We start from the raw sequence: 19,249 nt of genomic DNA on the forward strand, positions 1-19,249 counted from the left end.
GGGCCAAGTTCTTAGTCTCCCCCCCCCCCGGAACGCTTCCTCAGGATAGATGAGGTCGGGATCCAAAGGCGGGGTGGGAAGGAAAAGGGTGGCTGGCGGCGGCGGAGCCAGGCAGTTTGCCTGCATTGCGCAGTCATGGGGCAGGCCCGGCAGAGAGGCAAGTGAAGGGGCCTTTCAGGTTTCAGGATGCGCCCAGGCTTGGGGTGCAGGGAATAGGAAAGGCCTTGGAGATAAGGTTCCCCCATTACTTAAAGTATAAAACCCGGCCGTTGCCCAGATATGCCGCCAGGTCTTGTTTTATTTAAATGTGAGCTGAATTGTACAGTTGGAAAGGGGCCCCCAAGGGTCATCGAGTCCAACCCGCTGCAGTGCAGGAATCTCAGCTAAAGCATCCATGGCCAACCCCTGCTTGAAAACCTCCAAGGAAGGAAAAATCACTGCCCCCAACTTCTTCTTTCTGCCCCCTTCCCCCTCTTCACAACGTTTGTAGCAGCAGGTGTCTCACACCAAATGGAAGTGATCTGTAGTGTTATGTACTGAAGTTCTCACCCTGGGCCAGCAGGGGGATACTGTAGATAGTTTTCACTCAGGTCCACGTATGCAAATAAGGGATTGAAAGTGACGTTAAGTGATTGGATAGTTACAGAAAAGGTTACTGTTGCGTTCTAGTGGAGCTCTATATAAGCTGGCTGGCTGAACCCTTCAATTCAGTTCTGTTCTGGCCTGTGAATAAACGAGCTGTTTGAAGAATCGCTGTGTCTGTTGGGATACTGCCAGGGAGACAAAGTCCATCACGGCCCCCAAGCCGCCTCCGGACGTCCACTCATCTCCCGTAGACACGCAGTATCAGCAATTAGCGACACGAGCTCCAGAAATAGCCTGCCACATTCCAGAGCCGATGCACACTCTATCAGCAGATGATGCACAGCGAAAGAAGCACACAGGAGAGCATTATTTACAATTTTATTCAGCGTTGATCAGAAGAAAGAAAACATGACTGCCTGCTTCAGTGTCTCTGGCACAGAGAGAGAAACGAAAGCAAAGACACAACAGAAACATCCTGTGAACAGGAAATATGCAGACTCTGTGACTCACAAAGCCTGCTCCCTTTTAAGGTGGAACGGAAATATCCTAACTGTTAAACTCTGCCAGACCGCCGGGGACTGGTAGCCAAGTCCGGAGGGCCACACAGTTCTCGCTGAGGCTGTGGTGCGACCCTAGGTGGCGTTGGAACCAACTCCCCTGGATCCGCTGCTGTGGGTGGAGCCTCCGCAAGTGGAGTGGTCTGAGTCTGTTCTGAGACGGCTTGGTTCGGCTCCACGCTGGCAGTTTGCGAGGGAGGTGTAGGTGGGGCCTCGCCATCTGTACGTGTCTCTTCTGTAGCCGCAAGCGCAGTTGGGGGCACCACGGTAGTGTCTAAGTCGCCAACCCTGCGCCTAAGCTGGTCTATGTGCCGTCGCCACAAACGTCCGTCTTCGAGTGTCACCTGGTACGAGCGAGGTCCAGTGACTCCCACTACTGTGGCTGGCACCCAAGGGATGTCCCCCACATAGTTCCGGGCAAAGACCTGGTTTCCTGGGACGAATGACCGTGGTGCGTTGGCACAGCCTGGGAGTTCAGCCACGGCAAAGTCTGGGTGTAGCCGGTCGAGCGGTGACCTGAGGCGGCGGCCCATAAGCAGTTCAGCAGGACTCCTCCCTGTGGCCGCATGAGGAGTGATGTGTTGCACGAACAAGTATTCGGCGACCCGCTCATGCCAGTCTCCCCGGTCCAGGCGCGCCAGTGCCTCTTTTGTCGAGCGCACCATTCTTTCCGCTTGCCCGTTGCTGGATGGATGAAAAGGTGCCGTTAGGGCATGGCGGATGCCCAGTCCCAAAAGATACCGCTCAAATGTGCCTGACGTGAACTGCGGTCCGTTGTCAGAGACAAGGACATCAGGACACCCATGCGTTGCAAACAGGCCTCGCAGCACCCGGATGACAGCTTCGGTAGTGGTGGAGGGCATCAGGGCGACCTCCAGCCATTTGGAATAGGCGTCCACCACTACCATAAAGGTCCGGCCGTGAAAGGGGCCAGCCAGATCGATGTGCACCCTCGACCAGGGTGTCTTTGGCGTCTCCCAGGTGTGTCCCTTAGCTGCCGGTGGTGCAGGCCTCGACTCTTGGCACGCTTGACAGGCAGACACCCAGGCAGTGATGGCATCGTCCATATTAGGCCACCAGACGTAACACCGAGCCAACGCCTTCATTTTGACAATTCCCGGGTGGCCAACGTGCAGAGCCTCCAGGACGCGCTGACGGAGTCCCTGGGGAATCACGACGCGGTCTCCCCACAGCAGACAGCCGCGATGAGCTGAGAGTTCATGTTGTCTGGTTGCAAAGGGCTGGAACTCCGATGCAAAAGGCCCTTGTGGCCACCCCCTCCACACCCAGTTGAGCACCCGGCTGATGGTGTGATCCTGGGCAGACGCGGAGGCCACAGTGGCAGCTGATACAGGCGCTGCCGGAAGATCCTCAATCAGAAGGAGCGATGAAGCTGGAGCCGGGTCTTCCACAAATGCTGGAAGAGGGCAACGGCTGAGGGCGTCGGCATGGCCCATCGATTTCCCCGGGCGATGGATGAGCCGGTAGTGGTAGGCAGCCAGGAAAACAGTCCATCGCAGCATGCGTGGTGAGAGGACCGGTGGAGTTGGACGATCACCGGCGAGGAGGCCCAGGAGTGGCTTGTGGTCAGTGATGAGGTCAAAAGTCCTGCCATAGAGGTATTCATGGAACCTCTTCACTCCAGCCACAAGTGCCAATGCCTCCTTGTCGAGCTGGCTGTAATTCCGTTCCGTCGGAGATAGTGTCCTGGAAAAGTAGGCGAGCGGTGCTTCTCTTCCATCTGGAAAACGGTGACTAAGGACAGCACCGATGCCAAAAGGTGAGGCGTCGCAGGCAAGGACCAGCGGCCTGGATTCACTGTACTGTACCAGCACACTGTCTGAAGAAAGGAGAGCCTTGACCGCGTTGAAGGCCGCCATCTCTCGATGACCCCAGGCCCAAGGCGTCTTAGTGCTAAGGAGTCGGTGAAGAGGCTCAGCCACTGTGGCTTTGTGGGGCAGGAACATGTTATAAAAGTTCAGCAGCCCCAGGAATGCCTGCAACTCCGTTTTGTCCTTTGGGGTGGGGGCCTGCTGGATAGCGCGGATCTTGGATGTGGTTGGATGAAGGCCGGAGGCATCGATAAGATAGCCCAGGAACTCTACCTGTGGAACGGCAATCAGGCACTTCTCCCTCTTTACCTTGAGCCCGGCCTCCTGGAACCTGGTCAGCACGGCACGGAGGCGCTCGAACAGCTGCTGGTGTGAGTGCAGACACCAAGACGTCATCAAAATATGGTACCACGCCCGGAAGCCCTTGCAGGAGACGCTCCATAAGGCTTTGGAAGATGCCAGGAGCCACACTCACCCCGAACTGCAACCGGCGGCAACGGAATGCCCCCCGGTGGGTGACGATCGTCTGGGCTTCAGCAGTGGCATCATCGACTGGCAGTTGTTGATAGGCTTGGGCAAGGTCCAGCTTAGCGAAGACCTTACCCTCACCCAGGGAATGCAGCAGGTGTTGGACAACAGGAACCGGATAAGTGTGCTGCTGAAGTGCCTTGTTGATTGTGCACTTGTAGTCAGCGCAGATTCTCACCGACCCATCTGGCTTGACAGGCGTGACGATGGGGGTTTCCCACTTTGCGTGGTCAACGGGCTCCAAAACTCCTTGGGCGATCAGTTTGTCCAGTTGTTCGTCCACCTTAGCCTTGAGAGCAAAGGGAACCCGGCGTGGCTTAAGCTTGATGGGGGCGACTTGTGGATCAAGGCTAAAGGAGATGGGCGTACCAGTATATTGTCCCAAGGTGCCGTCAAAAACCTCGGCAAAGTCTTTGACCAGACCCTCAGTCTCTGCGTTAGAGATGCAGTTGATGCCGGTGACTTCCAGGCCGAGGGCATCAAACCAGTCTAGCCCTAGGAGGCTTGGCCGCTGACCTTCGACCACCACCAACCGGAGCAGGCCCGAAAAATCCTTGAAGGCGATCCGGAACCGGCCAACGCCTACCACGGGAATGTCGTTTCCCTGGTAGTCTCTCAGGTGTACACGGTGAGAGTCGAGTTGCCTTTTGGATACTCTGGGTACCAGTCTTTTGATGGTGCTCCATGACACGACGGACAGGGCAGACCCGGTGTCGATCTCCATGTCACATGGAGCTCCTTCAATGAGTACCGTGACGTTCAGCTTGCGTCGCGTAGACGAGTCGGTTTGGCCAATCGTGGTTCCAGACGGGCAGCGGCAGTTGGTGAGAGCGAAACAACTTTCCTTCGCAGACTGGAGTGAAGACTTGAACTTGCGAGTCGATGAAGGGGGGGTGTCAGACGGAGCCGATCGGCAGACCTTAGCGATGTGGCCCCTTCTGGAACACCTCCTACAGATGGCGTCTCTGAATCGACACTTGGCACGGGAATGGTCGCCTCCGCAGCCAGCACATTCCTGTTGGCCCTTGGACTTCTGTTGGAGCTTCCTGCGCTCCCGCTTTGTCTGGTGCACGTCATCGTTTTCACTGGAGGATGCCTCATCACTGCTGGCCTCTTCTGGATGCACCGGAACTGGCCCCATAGCAAGACGCGGGCTGCTGGACTTGCGGATCTCCTGGGCGGAGCGTTCAGCAGCTTCTGAGGCCACAGCCTCCTCAATGGCTTTCTGTAGCGTGAGGTCTGGCTTGGCTAGGAGACGCCGTTGCAGATGGATGTCCCGGACCCCGCAGACGATTCGATCCATCAGGGCATCGTCTAAGTCTCGGAACTCACAGTGCATTGCAGCCTGTCGCAGGGCGGTGGCGTAGTTGTTGATTGACTCCCCCTCTGCCTGGTTCCGGTGGTAGAACGCATGGCGGGCAGCAATCTTGGACGGCTTTGGTGCGTAGTGGTTGCAGAGCTTCTCTTGGATCGTGTCCCATGGTGTTGCCTGGACTGCTTCAGGCGCAACCAATGCTCGGGCCGTCTCAAACACCTCAGGCCCACAGAGGCTGAGGAATAGGCCCCGCTTCCGATCCACTGATACTGCTGTCAGCTCGTTGGCTTGGAGGTAGCAGTCAAACCGAGCGAGGTAGGAGTCCCAGGACTCAGAGGCTGGCGCAAACGGCGGTAGAGGCACAAGTGAAGCCATGATTCCGATGCCGGCGCGAAGGGCGATGGATGGAACACAGTGCTCTAGCCAGAACAGTCAGCTCTGAATTGGTTCTGCCCAGTGATTTCGCTCAGTGATTTCGCTCAGTGATTTCGCTCTGTGATTCAGCTCAATTCAGAGGCTGGCCGCATCTGGCTGTGCTCTGATGTCCATCGATCCCATCCTCTTCGCCAGAGTTAAATAGTGGGTTGACATAGCAGCCGGCACAGCGATTTCTTCAAGTAGCTCTTTATTAAGATAAGCTGGAATAGAACTGACTGCCAACAGCTCAGCCGGCCTGTATTTATAGGCAGCCGGCTGTCAACATTGTAACACAACAGCCCAGAATTCCCGCCTAAACTAACTGCCGCGGACCTGAGTGAAAACTATCTACAGACCTGATTGAAAACTATATACAGTATCCCCCTGTTGGCCCAGGGTGAAACTACACTACATAACACTAACAGTGTCGTCTGATATGTTCACTCACAACTTAACATGTAGAAAGGACTCATGTGAATGTTGTACGTCCCCTTGTTAACTATGAAAAGCTTTTAATTGAAAACAACCAGTGCTTGTTCTTCCGGAAAAAAGGTGGAGGAACTCACCACCATTGCCATCGTTTTTCCCCCACCACACGCACACTAACCCACCCCCAGGCCACCACCGTGTGCCCCTGAGTCAGGCAATTGTTCATCTATGTTGTTTGAAACAGAGGTGGGAAAACTTTTCCCTTCCATTGACCCATAGGAAAAATCAATTTGCAGTTGCAGCTGATACCTGGTCAAGGCCAAGTGGGCAGTGTTTGCTGCACTGCAAGATTGCAGAGTCCTCTCCCCACAATCTGAGTCTCTCTCTGCCATCTCTAGAGTGCATAGAATTAGGTTGCGAGCCCCTCGGGTTCCTTATCTCAGCTGTAAACTGCCTGGCAATGGTTCTCCAAGGCGTTGCAGGTAGCAGTTGTTCCCAGGCTTACCTAGATATACCAAGGACTGACCCGCTAGGCAGCCTTTTTTATGCAACATGCAAGTTACTGAAAGGAACACTGGTGGCGCTGTGGGTTAAACCACAGAGCCTAGGACTTGCCAATCAGAAGGTCGGCGGTTCGAATTCCCGCGATGGGGTGAGCTCCCGGTGCTTGGTCCCTGCTCCTGCCAACCTAGCAGTTCGAAAGTACGTCAAAGTGCAAGTAGATAAATAGGTACCTCTCCGGCGGGAAGGTAAACGGCGTTTCCGTGTGCTGCTCTGGTTCGCCAGAAGCGGCTTAGTCATGCTGGCCACATGACCCGGAAGCTGTAGCCGGCTCCCTCGGCCAATAAAGCGAGATGAGCGCCGCAACCCCAGAGTCAGTCACGACTGGACCTAATGGTCAGGGGTCCCTTTACCTTTAAGTTACTGAAAAAGCTAATAGCAGTGACATTCAAGGAAGACAACTGCCTCTCTGAGGCTTTGTAAGGTTCAGCTGCAAAGCAGTAGGAATCAGGCCTATCTAATTACCCAAAACTGTTGGTATCATGCCTACATTTCTTTAATTATAAATAAGCACCAAGAAACTAAAGGAGACCATCTTTCCTTCTGCATTGTCTTGCTTTTAATGCAGCATCGAGCTGCTGCTTTTTATCTTATTCACAAACATACTTGAAAGGGGAGGACGGCAAGAACCTAAATTGGTGCACGGGCCCAGCTGCAATATTCTGAGCGGAGTAAACAAAGGAAACATCACACAGCTTTGCATGCTTGCGAACACTGGGAAGCTGGAACAGGAACAGCAGAAGGGAAAATGACGTGTGCTACTCAAATACATCAATAGGATCTAGGGAAAAGAAGGAGACGTTTTTCTGAACAATCGTGACACGTTCTTGGCTGGGAACAGGGTCACGTCGCTTGTTGGACATGCAAAACTAAACAGAAGGGCGCACTTCCTGTCGCCTGCGGTCTCGTGTTTCTTTTGTTTGATTAGCTGTAAAGCTAATCCGCAGAATGTAATTCTGGGGAAGAGACTGTACAGGAGATGGAATGACATCAGTGCAGAGTCAGAGAGACGAGATCATTGTAAAGGGAGACGGGAGACTTTGTCGTAAGCAGTGTAGTGTGAACTCCCAGGCTGTGGCACGTCCAGTTCCACTCTGGATGTACTAACCCTTAGAACAGAGCCATAGTGGGGGGCCATTGACCCCAGTACAGTTTGGGGAGGTGCATTCCTCTTTTTTAAAAGATTTTTTATTAACAATTTCAACATATCAAAATATCAAAACATATCATATTCATTCTTTCCCCCCACCTCCCCATCAAACTCTCCTTCCCTACCCCCCAAGACTTCCCTCAGCTCCTCTCTCTGATTTCTCAACACATATTATTCTCTGCATACTGTAAAATTGTATAAATCCTTATAATACCTATCTGCTATGTTAATCAATAAATTTGTGTATGTTTATTCAAAACCTGCCAAGGAGTCCAATTCATTTTGTTGTCTTTTTAAGTAATTTGTAAAAAGTTCCCATTCTTCTCTGAAGTCACAGTTGTCCTTATCTCGCAGTTTATATGTCAGTTTAACCAGCTCCTCATAGTCCATCAATATCTCTTGCCACTGTTCTTTTGTTGGGGTTTCCTCATTCTTCCATCCTTGTGCTATCAAGACTCTTGCCGCTGTTGTAGCATATATAAATAAATTCTTTGTTTTCCTTGGCAGGTCTTGTCCTACAATCCCTAACAAAAATGTTTCTGTCGTTTTTTTTACAAATGTGATTTTAAACAGTTTCTTCAATTCATTATATATCATTTTTTTAAATTTCTCAACATTCCCATCACATATGATAAAAGATCCCTTCCTTTTCTTTACATTTCCAACATATGTTTGACCCGGTTTTATACATTTTTGCTATCTTTACTGGTGTTATATACCATCTGGGGAGGTGCATTCCTTACGACGCCCTGCCGTGTCCTGAGCTGTTGCGTCCTTCTCTTAACCTGGGATGCAGGTGGCGCTGTGGTCTAAACCACTGAGCCTCTTGGGCTTGCTGATCAGAAGGTCAGTGGTTCGAATCCCCGCAACGGGGTGAGCTCCCACTGCTCTGTCCCAGCTCCTGCCAATCTAGCAGTTCGAAAGCATGCAAGTAGAAGATAAACTGCGTTTTCATGCGCTCACGGTGTCACATGGCACAAGAAGCAGTTTAGTCCTGCTGGCCACATGACCCGGAAAGCTGTCTGTGGACAAACGGTGGCTCCCTCAGCCTGAAAAGCGAGATGAGCGCCGCAACCCCATAGTCGCCTTTGACTGGACTTAACCGTCCAGGGGTCCTTTGCCTTTACCTTTTACTTTTTACCTTTCTCTTAACCTGGCTTAAGGTGTCATCTGAACTCGCCAGATGCTTAACTGTTAATGAATTGCAATCAACCCACCATTTGAAAAATAAGACTTTAGAGACATCTTGCCCAAAAATGGCAACTAGGCATCCTGTTATGGTAGCTGTAACCTTGGTTTAAGGAGCCATTTGGCGCCTAGTTTATATACCTGAGTTTCTAACACTGATGCCAACCAACTCAGCAATGCTCCGAACACCTTCCCATGCATTAGTGCTGAAAAGCATTCTGCTGGCGTTGCGATTGTTAAGAGCCAATTATGAACCTCAAAAGCTCCTTTCAGGAACACAGGAAAAAGGTGCCTGTCTTATACGGAAGCGGATCATTGGCATCAATCTAGCTCAGCATTGTCAACATGACAACCGGCAGCAGCCCTCCAGGAGTATTTCCCAGCCTTATCAGGAGTTGCCAGCATTTGACCCTGGGACCTTTGAATGCAAACCACAGGCTCTGCCATTGGGCAAGGGAGATAAGAAGCCAGCAGGACAGTCCATTTCTGCAGGGTAAATTGACTAGAAAGCCTTTTCAAAACAGCATCTTTGAAATGTGCATTTATTCGCCACCTCAAAAAGGGCTGGTGCTTATGCATAAAATCTACCGATCTGTATAAATTCAACCAGGTATTTGATGGTTCAAAGAACACTTGTCCCTGGCACCTATGAGACTATGTAACTGTCCTCAAATGTTTTTAGATATTCTTAATGTTTTTATATGTTTATTTTTGCATTGTTTTTCAACTTTTTTGTTTGCCACCCTGGGCAAACAAAAGGGATGGAAGGATGGAATAGAAATGTAATGAATATGATTTAATAGTTTCACTGTGTCATTTCTGTCTAGCTGGAAGAATTTCTCATATCCTAGCAAAGTGTTAGCTCACGTACTCAAAGCAAGAAAGCGGATACTTAGGCACCGTTAGGTTATATTCTCTAGCCTTAGACACATAATTTTTTTAAATGTTACTGGTTTTCAGTAACATAGCAATGAACAACTTGTTAGCTTGGGGTTCAGAGATTATTATAATCAATGATTCCGCCAGCCAGTCTATATCAACTCAAATGGTTCGTCTGTCTCGGGTAGCTTTGGCAACACAGCCGCAACTATTACTCTGCTATGGTTAGAGGCAGGATAGTTGGCCGTTTAGCTGTTTCCAAACCAAAACATGGGGGGTGGAGGGGCACTGGATGCAGGGGAAAATCAGAAGAACACATTTTCCAAATGCCAAAGGATGTATTTGCACCCAGTGAGTAGCAAACTCCAGTTTTGCCTGTCCTGAATCTCTAGCTTGAGAGAGGGAGGGAAAGCTCACTTTCTCAGACTCCTGCATAATTTTATATACCTCCACCCCAGATTCCCACCCACTCATGGGTGTAGCTTAGATTTTTGTCGGAGGGAGGAGAAAGTCAGCTATGTATTTTTTATTGATTGGGGGGCAGCTGTCTCTCCCTGCCCCCTCTGGCTACTATGCCAATGCACACACTTAAATGGAAAAGGTCCGACCATTGTGACTTTTCTTGGTTATTCCAACCCCCTGGCACTTTTGTATGCCCCCTTTTTTACCAACTGGCCTTAAGCACTGCCTGGATTAGAAATGCCAAGAGCTTTTGTCTACGGTGCCTTGAAGAAGCCCAAGTCCTCGAAGAACAGAAGAGCAGCCTTCCTGGATCAGGCCAGACCTGGTTCACCCGCACTCTGTTCTCACAGCGGCCAGGGGAACCTGCAGGCAGACTCTGACCCTCCAAGTGTCCCTATTTTCCAGGGACAGTCCCAGATTTACAGATGCCGTCCCGGTTTCTGAATTGATCACGGAATGTCCCGCTTTTCCTTAGGACACCCCTAATCTCATCAGTGGGATGCAGGTGGCACTGTGGGTTAAATCACTGAACCTCTTGGGCTTGCCAATCAGAAGGTCAGCCGTTCAAATCCTCGCGAGCGAGAGGGTGAGCTCCTGTTGCTCGGTCCCTGTTCCTGCCAACCTAGCAGTTTGAAAGCACGTCAAAGTGCAAGTAGATAAATAGGTACCACTCCGGTGGGAAGGTAAACGGTGTTTCCATGCGCTGCTTTGGTTTTGCCAGAAGCGGCTGAGTCATACTGGCCACATGACCCGGAAAAACTTTCTGTGGACAAACGTCGGCTCCCTGGGCCAGTAAAGCGAGATGAGCACCACACCCCAGAGTGGTCTGTGACTGGACTTAACGGTCAGGGGTCCTTCACCTTTACCTTTAATTTCATCAGAGAATTAGAAGACATATTGAAGACAGCCCTGTATAGGGAAGTTTTCAAAAGTTTTATTATATTTTTATATATGTTGGAAGCCACTCAGAGTGGCTGGAGCAATGCAGTCAGATGGGGAGGGGAGTACAAATGTGATGATGGTGATGGAATAGGATGTCCCTAATTTCATCAGAGAAATGTTGCAGGATGTGGAGTTATGCAACCCATGAGCCAGGGAGATAAGTAACTATACAACCTTTAGAAGACATCTGAAGGCAGACCTGTAGAAGGAATTTTAAAAAGTGTTTTATTATGTTTTTATATATGTTGGAAGCCACTCAGAGTGGCTGGGGCAATGCAGTCAGATGAGGGGTTACAATTATTATTATTATGGAATAGGGCATCCCTATTTTCATCAGAGAAACGTTGGAGGGAATGCTGTGGTTCCCATCAATTCCGATTCAGAATATGCAGCAGTCCAAATCTCCTCTATTTCTCCATTCCTTCCTCTGAATGAAAGTTTTATTCGCAAGACCACAGCAGCTGCCCACTCTACACTTTTTCCTATCTCTATCGGCTCGCCCAGGAGCTCCCGCTGAGCCCAGAGGGGGGGGGCCTTCTGAACTCTCGCGAGATCCCGCGCGGGAGCCTCTGTGACTTCCGGCCGAGCGGAAGCGCGTCCTCTTTCCCGTGGCGGACCCGAGGCGAGCTGTGCCGGCGCCATGAAGGTAGGTGTTGCGGGGCGCGGAGATGGCGCAAACCGCCTCCGCCCTCGGGAAATAGAGGCCCCGGCAGGTCGAGGGGCCCCGGCGGGAGGCGGCGGGGCAGGCGGCGGGCGAAGGAGCGCGGCCCCGGCGGAGGATGGAAGCCGATGCGGGGAAGCGGCGCGGCGGCGGCCTCCCTTTCCCCGCTCCGGAGAGGAGCTCTCGCGCGGTGTGTCGTCTCGCGGGAATTCCGCAGCGCCTGTTAACCTTTCAGACCCCCTACCCCCTGCGTTTTGAGCGCTTAGAAGTGGCGGCCAAACTTAGCCCTCCAGCAGTTTTGGGACTACAATTCCCATCATCCCTGACCACTGGTCCTGTTAGGTAGGGATGATGGGAGTTGTAGTCCCAAAACAGCTGGAGTGCCAAGTTTGGCCGCCACTGGTAAAGGAGACAGCGTTTCTTGTGCTCCTGGAGCAGTGGTTCTCAACCTTTGGGTCCCCAGAATGTTGGACTACAACTCCCATCATCCCTGAGCTCTGTGTCTTGCTAGCTAGGGGTGATGGGAGTTGTAGTCCAAAAACAGCTGAAGGGCCAAGCTTGGCCATGCCTGATCTAGAGCAGTGGTGGCCAAGCTTGGCACTCCAGCAGTTTTGGGACTACAATTCCCATCATCTCTAGCTAACAGGACCAGTGGTCAGGGATGATGGGAGTTGTAGTCCCAAAACAGCTGGAGTGCCAAGTTTGGCCGCCACTGGTAAAGGAGGCAGTGTTTCTAGTCCTTGTGGCACCTTGTGGAGGACGACGGGGCTCAATGCTGCCCTGGGGAACCCCTTGAGCCCCTTTGCAGACCCGAGTGTGGCTTCTCTCCCCCCTGCAGCTGAACATCTCCTTCCCAGCCACTGGCTGCCAGAAACTCATCGAAGTGGACGATGAGCGCAAGCTGCGCACCTTCTATGAGAAGCGCATGACCACTGAAGTCTCCGCGGATGCTCTTGGCGAGGAGTGGAAGGTGAGGCTGGCTTCATAAGGCTTGTTGCATGTGTGCAAAATGGGGGTGAGAAAATTTAGGGTCTGTGGGTTGCCACTTTGGTTCTTGCCAAATGCCAGGTTCTGTGTGCTGCTATGCTCGGGGTCTGCCTGCACGTTCCGCTGGCCGCTGTGAGAACACAGTGCCGCTGAGCCAGGTGGTCATCTGGCCTGATCCAGGAAGGCTGCTCTTAGGTTCTTCCTCAAGGCAGTGTAGACAAAAGCTCTTGGCATTTCTAATCCAGGCAGCGGCTAGGGCCAGTCGGTAAAGAAAGGGGCATTCAAAAGGGTCAGGGGGCTGGAATAACTCCCCCACCGGGAAAAGTCGCAATGGTTGGAGCATTTCCATTTGAGTGGGTGGTTGGTAAGGTTGCCACCTTTGTTCTGGCAAAATACAGGACAGGGTGGGAGTTGGGAGGGTGATTTAAAAAAAAAAATGTGCTGAAGTGACTTCCTATCCATTGCAATCTATTGCAGCCTAACAGGATGTGGCCCCCTGGAATCTGTTGCCCAAAGACATACACATGAATTTGTAAAAGTGTGCTGGGCTACCCAGAGCTGAAATACACACCCTTTCAACCACATGCAGTTGGAGAGGATCCCTAATTTGGCAGAGAGAGGGGACCTGAAATACAGGACAGAACACTCAATACAGGATGTAGCCTGCGTTATACAGGACAGGTGACAACCTTATTGTCTGGTGTCTTGTTCAGAGGCCCTCATGGATTCATATTAAATGAGAACTCTGGGAGTTACTAAGTTACACTTTGGGCCCATCTAATTATTCCTGAGAGGTTGTTTCAGTAGTTGGGGATAAATTGTTCCTAGGCTACCTTCAGATCTCAGGGATTGAACCTGGGAGCCTTTGAATGAATGCAAAGCTACTACTACCACTGAAGGCATGGGCCTTACCCAAAAGGATTTGGGTGCATGGTTGTGACTGCATCTGTGTCTACCCATCAGTCTGAGAAAGAGTGAGCTCAGAGTTTTGTGGTGGCATTGCTACTCATGTCCACAGATCTCTGCATGCAGTAGCAAACTCCTTGCGCGCAGCTGCATGCAAAAACCTGCATTCTCACCTGTGTGTTGGTGGTGAGTTGGAAGGGAGTCTGGAAAATACTTAAGTTAGCAAAGCGATGGTGGGTTGGAGTTCAGAACGCTACCAGGGAAAGTGGCTTAGGGAGAGGTGTGGTGATGTGATACAGCATGAAAATTGTCAGTAAATGCACTTAATGAGTCTGACTTTGAGAGTAAATTCACTTCTTACTTAATTGACTTCTGCGGAGCAGGGAATCCAACAGCAATTTTCCTTTATGCATAGCAATCTTAGTATTGAAGCATCTGTGGGGAGCATGTGTACACCCATTTGCCCCAAAAGTTGGGAGGTTATGTTATTGGGATTCAATTTTAGTGGAAATCAAACAGATCAAAACAGCGTCTGTTTTGTTAACACCCTTGTGTTTGTAGGCTTCATGTCCATGTATTAGAAATGGAATTAAGCGATCTGATTAAATGCCTGATTAAATGCAGGACATGATGCACTGGGAGATTGCCACATGTTGGCCCTTATAGGGAAGACATTCCATGTGAAAACAGTAGACTGTGCATCATAAATAAAGTGAATTTGCTTTAAATTGCTAGACTTGGCATTTCCTCTACATTCAAGACAGATTCCACAATATTGCTAAGGAAGCATGATCAATAGGCATAATATGGTAGCATTGTAGACATTCTGGAGCATGGTTACAATATTGGTCAAGCCAGGCAATCTCAGCAGGTCTAGTTGTTGATGCTCAAAATGAAGAAAGGCAATGTTCTTTCTGCCAGTGCAATTGAGTTTATATCTAGCGGCATCTGTTACCTGTATACGGAGAGAAGAATGAGAAATTGAACTGACGCTCTTAAATTGTTCCCCCTTGAGAGAAAGGTCTAAGCTCTTTGTCTTTGTTTCGTCTTTGTTTCAGGGATACGTTGTCCGCATCAGCGGTGGCAATGACAAGCAAGGCTTCCCCATGAAGCAGGGGGTCCTGACTCACGGCCGTGTCCGCCTGCTTCTCAGCAAGGGCCACTCATGTTACCGCCCTAGAAGGACTGGAGAAAGGAAGCGCAAATCTGTTCGGGGTTGCATTGTTGATGCCAATTTAAGCGTTTTGAATTTGGTCATTGTAAAGAAAGGTAAGGGTTCCCCCCCCCCACACACACATAGTAATGACCAGCAAATAGGGCTGTACATTGCAGGCTCAAAAACTCCTGCCCTACCAGCAGGAATTTACACAGGGGTTACATTCTGAGGCACTGTATGCATCGGTGAAATCACATATAATTGAAACCCGTCGAAAAAGCCTGCAAACACCCCGTCCCACCCTTTTAGTGAAGTCTTTATGGTGTTTCTGAGTCACTTCCAGATTCAGCATGTATACACGGTCACACACATAAACGGGGCTGCCCGTACTGTGCCCTGCCCTTTAAGGGGCTATCCTGGGTTTATCTAGGAATCTGGATCTGTTTTTACTGTTGTTGTTTTATGTAGGACAAGTGTTGCATTTTACAGGTCCTTGCCTGAGGAGCATACAATCTAATTTTTTTAACATAGGGCTCGGCTATACAGCTACAAATAAAATGTTTTAAGTGACACTTGATGGTGATGGCGAGCCTTTTGGAAAATGCAATGTATTTTAAAAAAAACTTTTTTAAAAAACATTTTCGAACGGCTTTCAGATGTGTCTAGATTCTACCATAGTGAAGATAGCAAAGGGAAAAGTGGCAGATAACTTTGCTCTGGACTGTGAACTGCTAAGGGTCTGGCGTATTACATTTCCAACAGATTTATAGCTTTGATGGCAAAGTGTGTCCAAAAAGCTCACTTTTGCACTTGTCCTGGAGCAAGGTCTAGAGCAGTGTTTCCCAACCACTGTTCCGCGGCACACTAGTGTGCCGCGAGATGTTGCCTGGAGGGAGGCGGGCGAGTCGGGCGGCGAGGGGCGGCGGCGGCGAGGAAAGGCCGCCCAGCGCGGGGCTCTCGCCGTCTGCCTGCCTGGCTGCCTGCGAGCTCGGCGGGCAGCGCCTCCGTCCGCAGCGCCCGCCTCGCGGCTCTCATTCCCTGCCCCTGCCAAAGCTCACCCAGCCAAGCCGTGCTCTCCTTCCTGCCTCGCTTTGCTGCCTCCTCCCCCCCCCACCCCCAAAGCTTGGAGGTTCCCCGGCAAGGGGGAGGGAAAAAAATTGAAACTTACACTTTCGTGCGTCCCTCCCGGCGTGACGCTGCGCACTGACGTCACGGGGCTGTAATGGTGGTGTGCCTCGAGATTTTTTTCATCAAACAAGTGTGCCTTTGCCCAAAAAAGGTTGGGAAACACTGGTCTAGAGCTCCTAGGTTGTGACCAGCAACATTTATCCCCAGCTCCGTCTAGGTTTCAAATGTGCCTTCATTGCCTGATTCATCTGTGCCTAACTTTAAGGTTGCCACCAATAATACTTTTTTCTGAAATTGCTCTTGGTAGCTGTTTAGCAGCTGTAATCGGTGCAGCAGCCTTTCTGAACAAGCACCAGGAATAAATTTTTCAGGCTTGATTACCCTCTGAGCAGAATTCAAGGTGTCATAAGTGTTTCAGAACTATCTTTGAATCTCTGATTACACTATTAGATGTTGGGGTTTTAGGAAATACTCAGCTTTTAGCTGAGTATTGGCTGTTCTCAGATCTTGGGTCTGAATGGAAATTTTTGATGTTGCTGCTACCAGTGAATTAAGGGAGAGGAAACTAGGCAGTAGGAAATTCTATACATAGTATTGCCTCTTCTAGGGAGCAGAAGTTAATGAGGACTGGGTGGCTCAAGTTTTTGCATGCATTATCTTGAGATACTTGAATTTGAAAGGGATAGGAGGCCAGAGTCTCAGGTGTGTGGGGCAGGGAGCTTGGCTTCTGAGTCTAGCGCTTGCTAAGAATAATCTTTCTGGCCTGGCAACTTCAGGTGAGAAAGATATTCCTGGACTGACTGACACCACTGTGCCTCGCCGACTTGGTCCCAAGAGGGCTAGCAGGATCCGAAAGCTGTTCAACCTCTCCAAAGAAGATGACGTCCGTCAGTATGTTGTGAGAAAGCCATTGAACAAGGAAGGTAAGAGGAATGAAGATAATGTTTTGGTTGCCGTACTTTTGCGTCTATAAGACGCCCCCATGTATAAGACCCCCTCTTATTTTGGGGGACTTAGTTTTCAGAAAATGAGGGGAGGTGGCCCAAAGTTGTTGAGCTTCCCCCATGCATAGTTGCATCGGGGCAAGTTGTGCTCCAGCCAACCGGCGCACGGGTGGGTGCGCCACCCCCCCATGCCACTATCTGGATGACCCCAGTTTTTTGACATGATTTTTGAGTCAAAAGACCTCGTCTAATGCATGGAAAAATACAGTATTTTTGTTGCAACGGGTCTACTAGGCAAAACTAGTGATCTAGTGATTGGCTGTGTATTCAGGTGCTATAGTGTCATTCCTGTCGGACTTGGAATTTTCACAGAAATGTAACCAGGCAGGGTGGGGGGGGGGATTGGAACTAGGTGGGCATTTACCAATCTGCTTAGCTTTCAGACTGCTGTCCAGTCAACAGACCATTTCAGCCACAGTGTTTTGATAATGGTATATGGCGACTCCATCCGCTGCCCATTTAGAGCATATTAGAACAAGTTCTACATGTGGCTCAACATACATGTGTAAATCTACTCCTCGTTAGGGGGGTGCTGGCCCAGCCAGGAGATGTCCTTTCTCCCTCCTTGGTAGTGTGGAGGAGCTGTATGTGCATACATTAATTTGCATGCAGATCACTTGCACATGCCTGTCAAATGTGTTTGTGAAGGGGGCAGTCTCACCCATATGTTCCATCCATCCCGCATTGTTTTCAGATGTGTTGGGACATCTGAGCCCCTCTGAGCTTCAAGGGTGGGTGGGATTAGTAAAACAGGATGTGCGTTGCCCAGTACATTCCCTGTGTTATAGGTATTTTAGGTGAAGTTATAGGTATTTTATCACAGTGCAGATGGAAATGTGTGTTCTTGAGGGCAGGTGCAAACTGATTACAGCTTTTCCTTGCACATTACCAGTTACCAGGGCAGAATAAATGCAGAATGTCTTCTTCAAGTCTGTAGCCTTATACGTGTTGGGCAAGTTTTAGTTCCAGTGGTAGAGAAACGAGCTGAACCACAATTGTAGATTCTTTGCTCTGGACTTGACAACAGCTGCCCTGTTGATTGTGCTTGTGTCTGTTCTTAGGCAAGAAGCCCAGGACCAAAGCACCCAAGATTCAGCGCTTGGTGACTCCCAGGGTCCTGCAACACAAGCGCAGGCGTATTGCTCTGAAGAAGCAGCGTACCCAAAAGAACAAGGACGAAGCTGCAGAATACGCCAAGCTTCTGGCTAAAAGAATGAAGGTATACTTAGTTCTGTGCAGCTTCTGGATTCTGAGTCCACCCCATCCTCAAGGCACATTTGGCATTTATTTTTGATTACACCCATTAAGCACAATATGTTAATTACGGGCTGATTTAAACCAGGGGTGAGAAACTTCTTTCAGCCCATGCATGGATTCCTTTCTGGGCAGCCTTGCAGCGGCCACATCTCAGTGGTGGGCAGGGTGAGAAGCTTGGGTGGAAGGATGATAATGCCCCCCTCCTTCTTACCTGGATGGGAGGATAGAGGGTTTGTGTTTGCTTGTAAGAAACTAGCTTTCTTGTATGTGAGATGGATGCCAGCCTACAGAAAGCTAGTTTCTTACAAACCCACCCACCCTCTATCCCTTCATCCAGGTAAGCAGGGGGCATTATCAGAGTTAAGGCAAACCCATTCATGAAGGGTGAAAAGCAGGGCCAGTATTGGCCGGAGAAGGGAGTCTCTTCTTTGGACAGTCCAGGGGCCAAATGGGAAAGGCTGAGAATTGCAGAGCCTGAGGTTCCCCACCCCTACAGTCCACTACCTAGCAGTATGATATTGGCATAGTTGGTAGCTGACCTCTATCTTGGAAGATGCAAAGATGAGAACTGTGGTAACAGAGATGGAAGGGTATGAGGCATCATTTATAGAACAGAATAGCCTTCAGGCCTCTGGACACCATGGTTAGTAATTGTGTAAGGGGCTCCTGTAGGCGATGAAGGCAGTTGCTTTTTGTGACTTCCTCCCCCCTTTCCCATTGGCAACCCTATGAAGGAAGGAGCCTCCTCCACACGTTGAGGCTCCCTGATGCTGGAAAACAGTTGCCGTCCAACTTGTGGAGGGTGACAAGGGATGTGGGGCTAGCGTTTCCGTTCCCATGCCCCATGTGAGAATGTCTAAAAAGGACTTTACAGAATGCAGCTGTGTCTTTTTGTCGCAGAAACACTGTTTTGTACTGATGCGTGGTACCTTCTCCCCTCTTTTTTTTTTTTAAGGAGGCAAAGGAAAAACGACAAGAGCAAATAGCCAAGAGGCGTAGACTTTCTTCTCTGAGAGCCTCCACATCTAAATCAGAATCAAGCCAGAAGTAAATGAGGAACTGTGTTCCTGAAAACATTAAATAAAACTTTTATGGTGAGATGGAACTGTTCAAGTTATTTTTTTAAAAAAGAGACAAATGCCCATTTAAAGTTTAATGTTAATATTCTGTTGCCACATTAATCAATGGGTGTGCAAAACAAATGGCTGTTTGAGGCCTCTCTCCATATTGTAGACGGGTGTGGCACTTGGTTTGTTATCTTTCTCTATGGTTGTCTGCCTTTCTTGTGGCAGAGCCTTGGAACTA

The 19,249-nt window shown here is 50.0% G+C and overlaps 1 protein-coding gene across 1 annotated transcript; it reads left to right on the forward strand.

Annotated features, from left to right (window-relative positions):
• The first annotated feature begins 11,371 nt into the window (after positions 1-11,371).
• Positions 11,372-19,049, forward strand: RPS6 (ribosomal protein S6). The gene is made up of 6 exons (XM_081176998.1): positions 11,372-11,491; positions 12,345-12,476; positions 14,458-14,668; positions 16,460-16,606; positions 17,749-17,906; positions 18,900-19,049. The coding sequence occupies exons 1-6, from the start codon at positions 11,486-11,488 to the stop codon at positions 18,993-18,995; spliced, it is 750 nt and encodes a 249-aa protein (XP_081033124.1). The 5' UTR covers positions 11,372-11,485; the 3' UTR covers positions 18,996-19,049.
• The last annotated feature ends 200 nt before the right edge of the window (positions 19,050-19,249 follow it).

The sequence above is a fragment of the Podarcis bocagei genome, assembly GCF_964188305.1.
Source record: "Podarcis bocagei genome assembly, chromosome: 17".
Classification (NCBI taxonomy): Eukaryota; Metazoa; Chordata; class Lepidosauria; order Squamata; family Lacertidae; genus Podarcis; species Podarcis bocagei.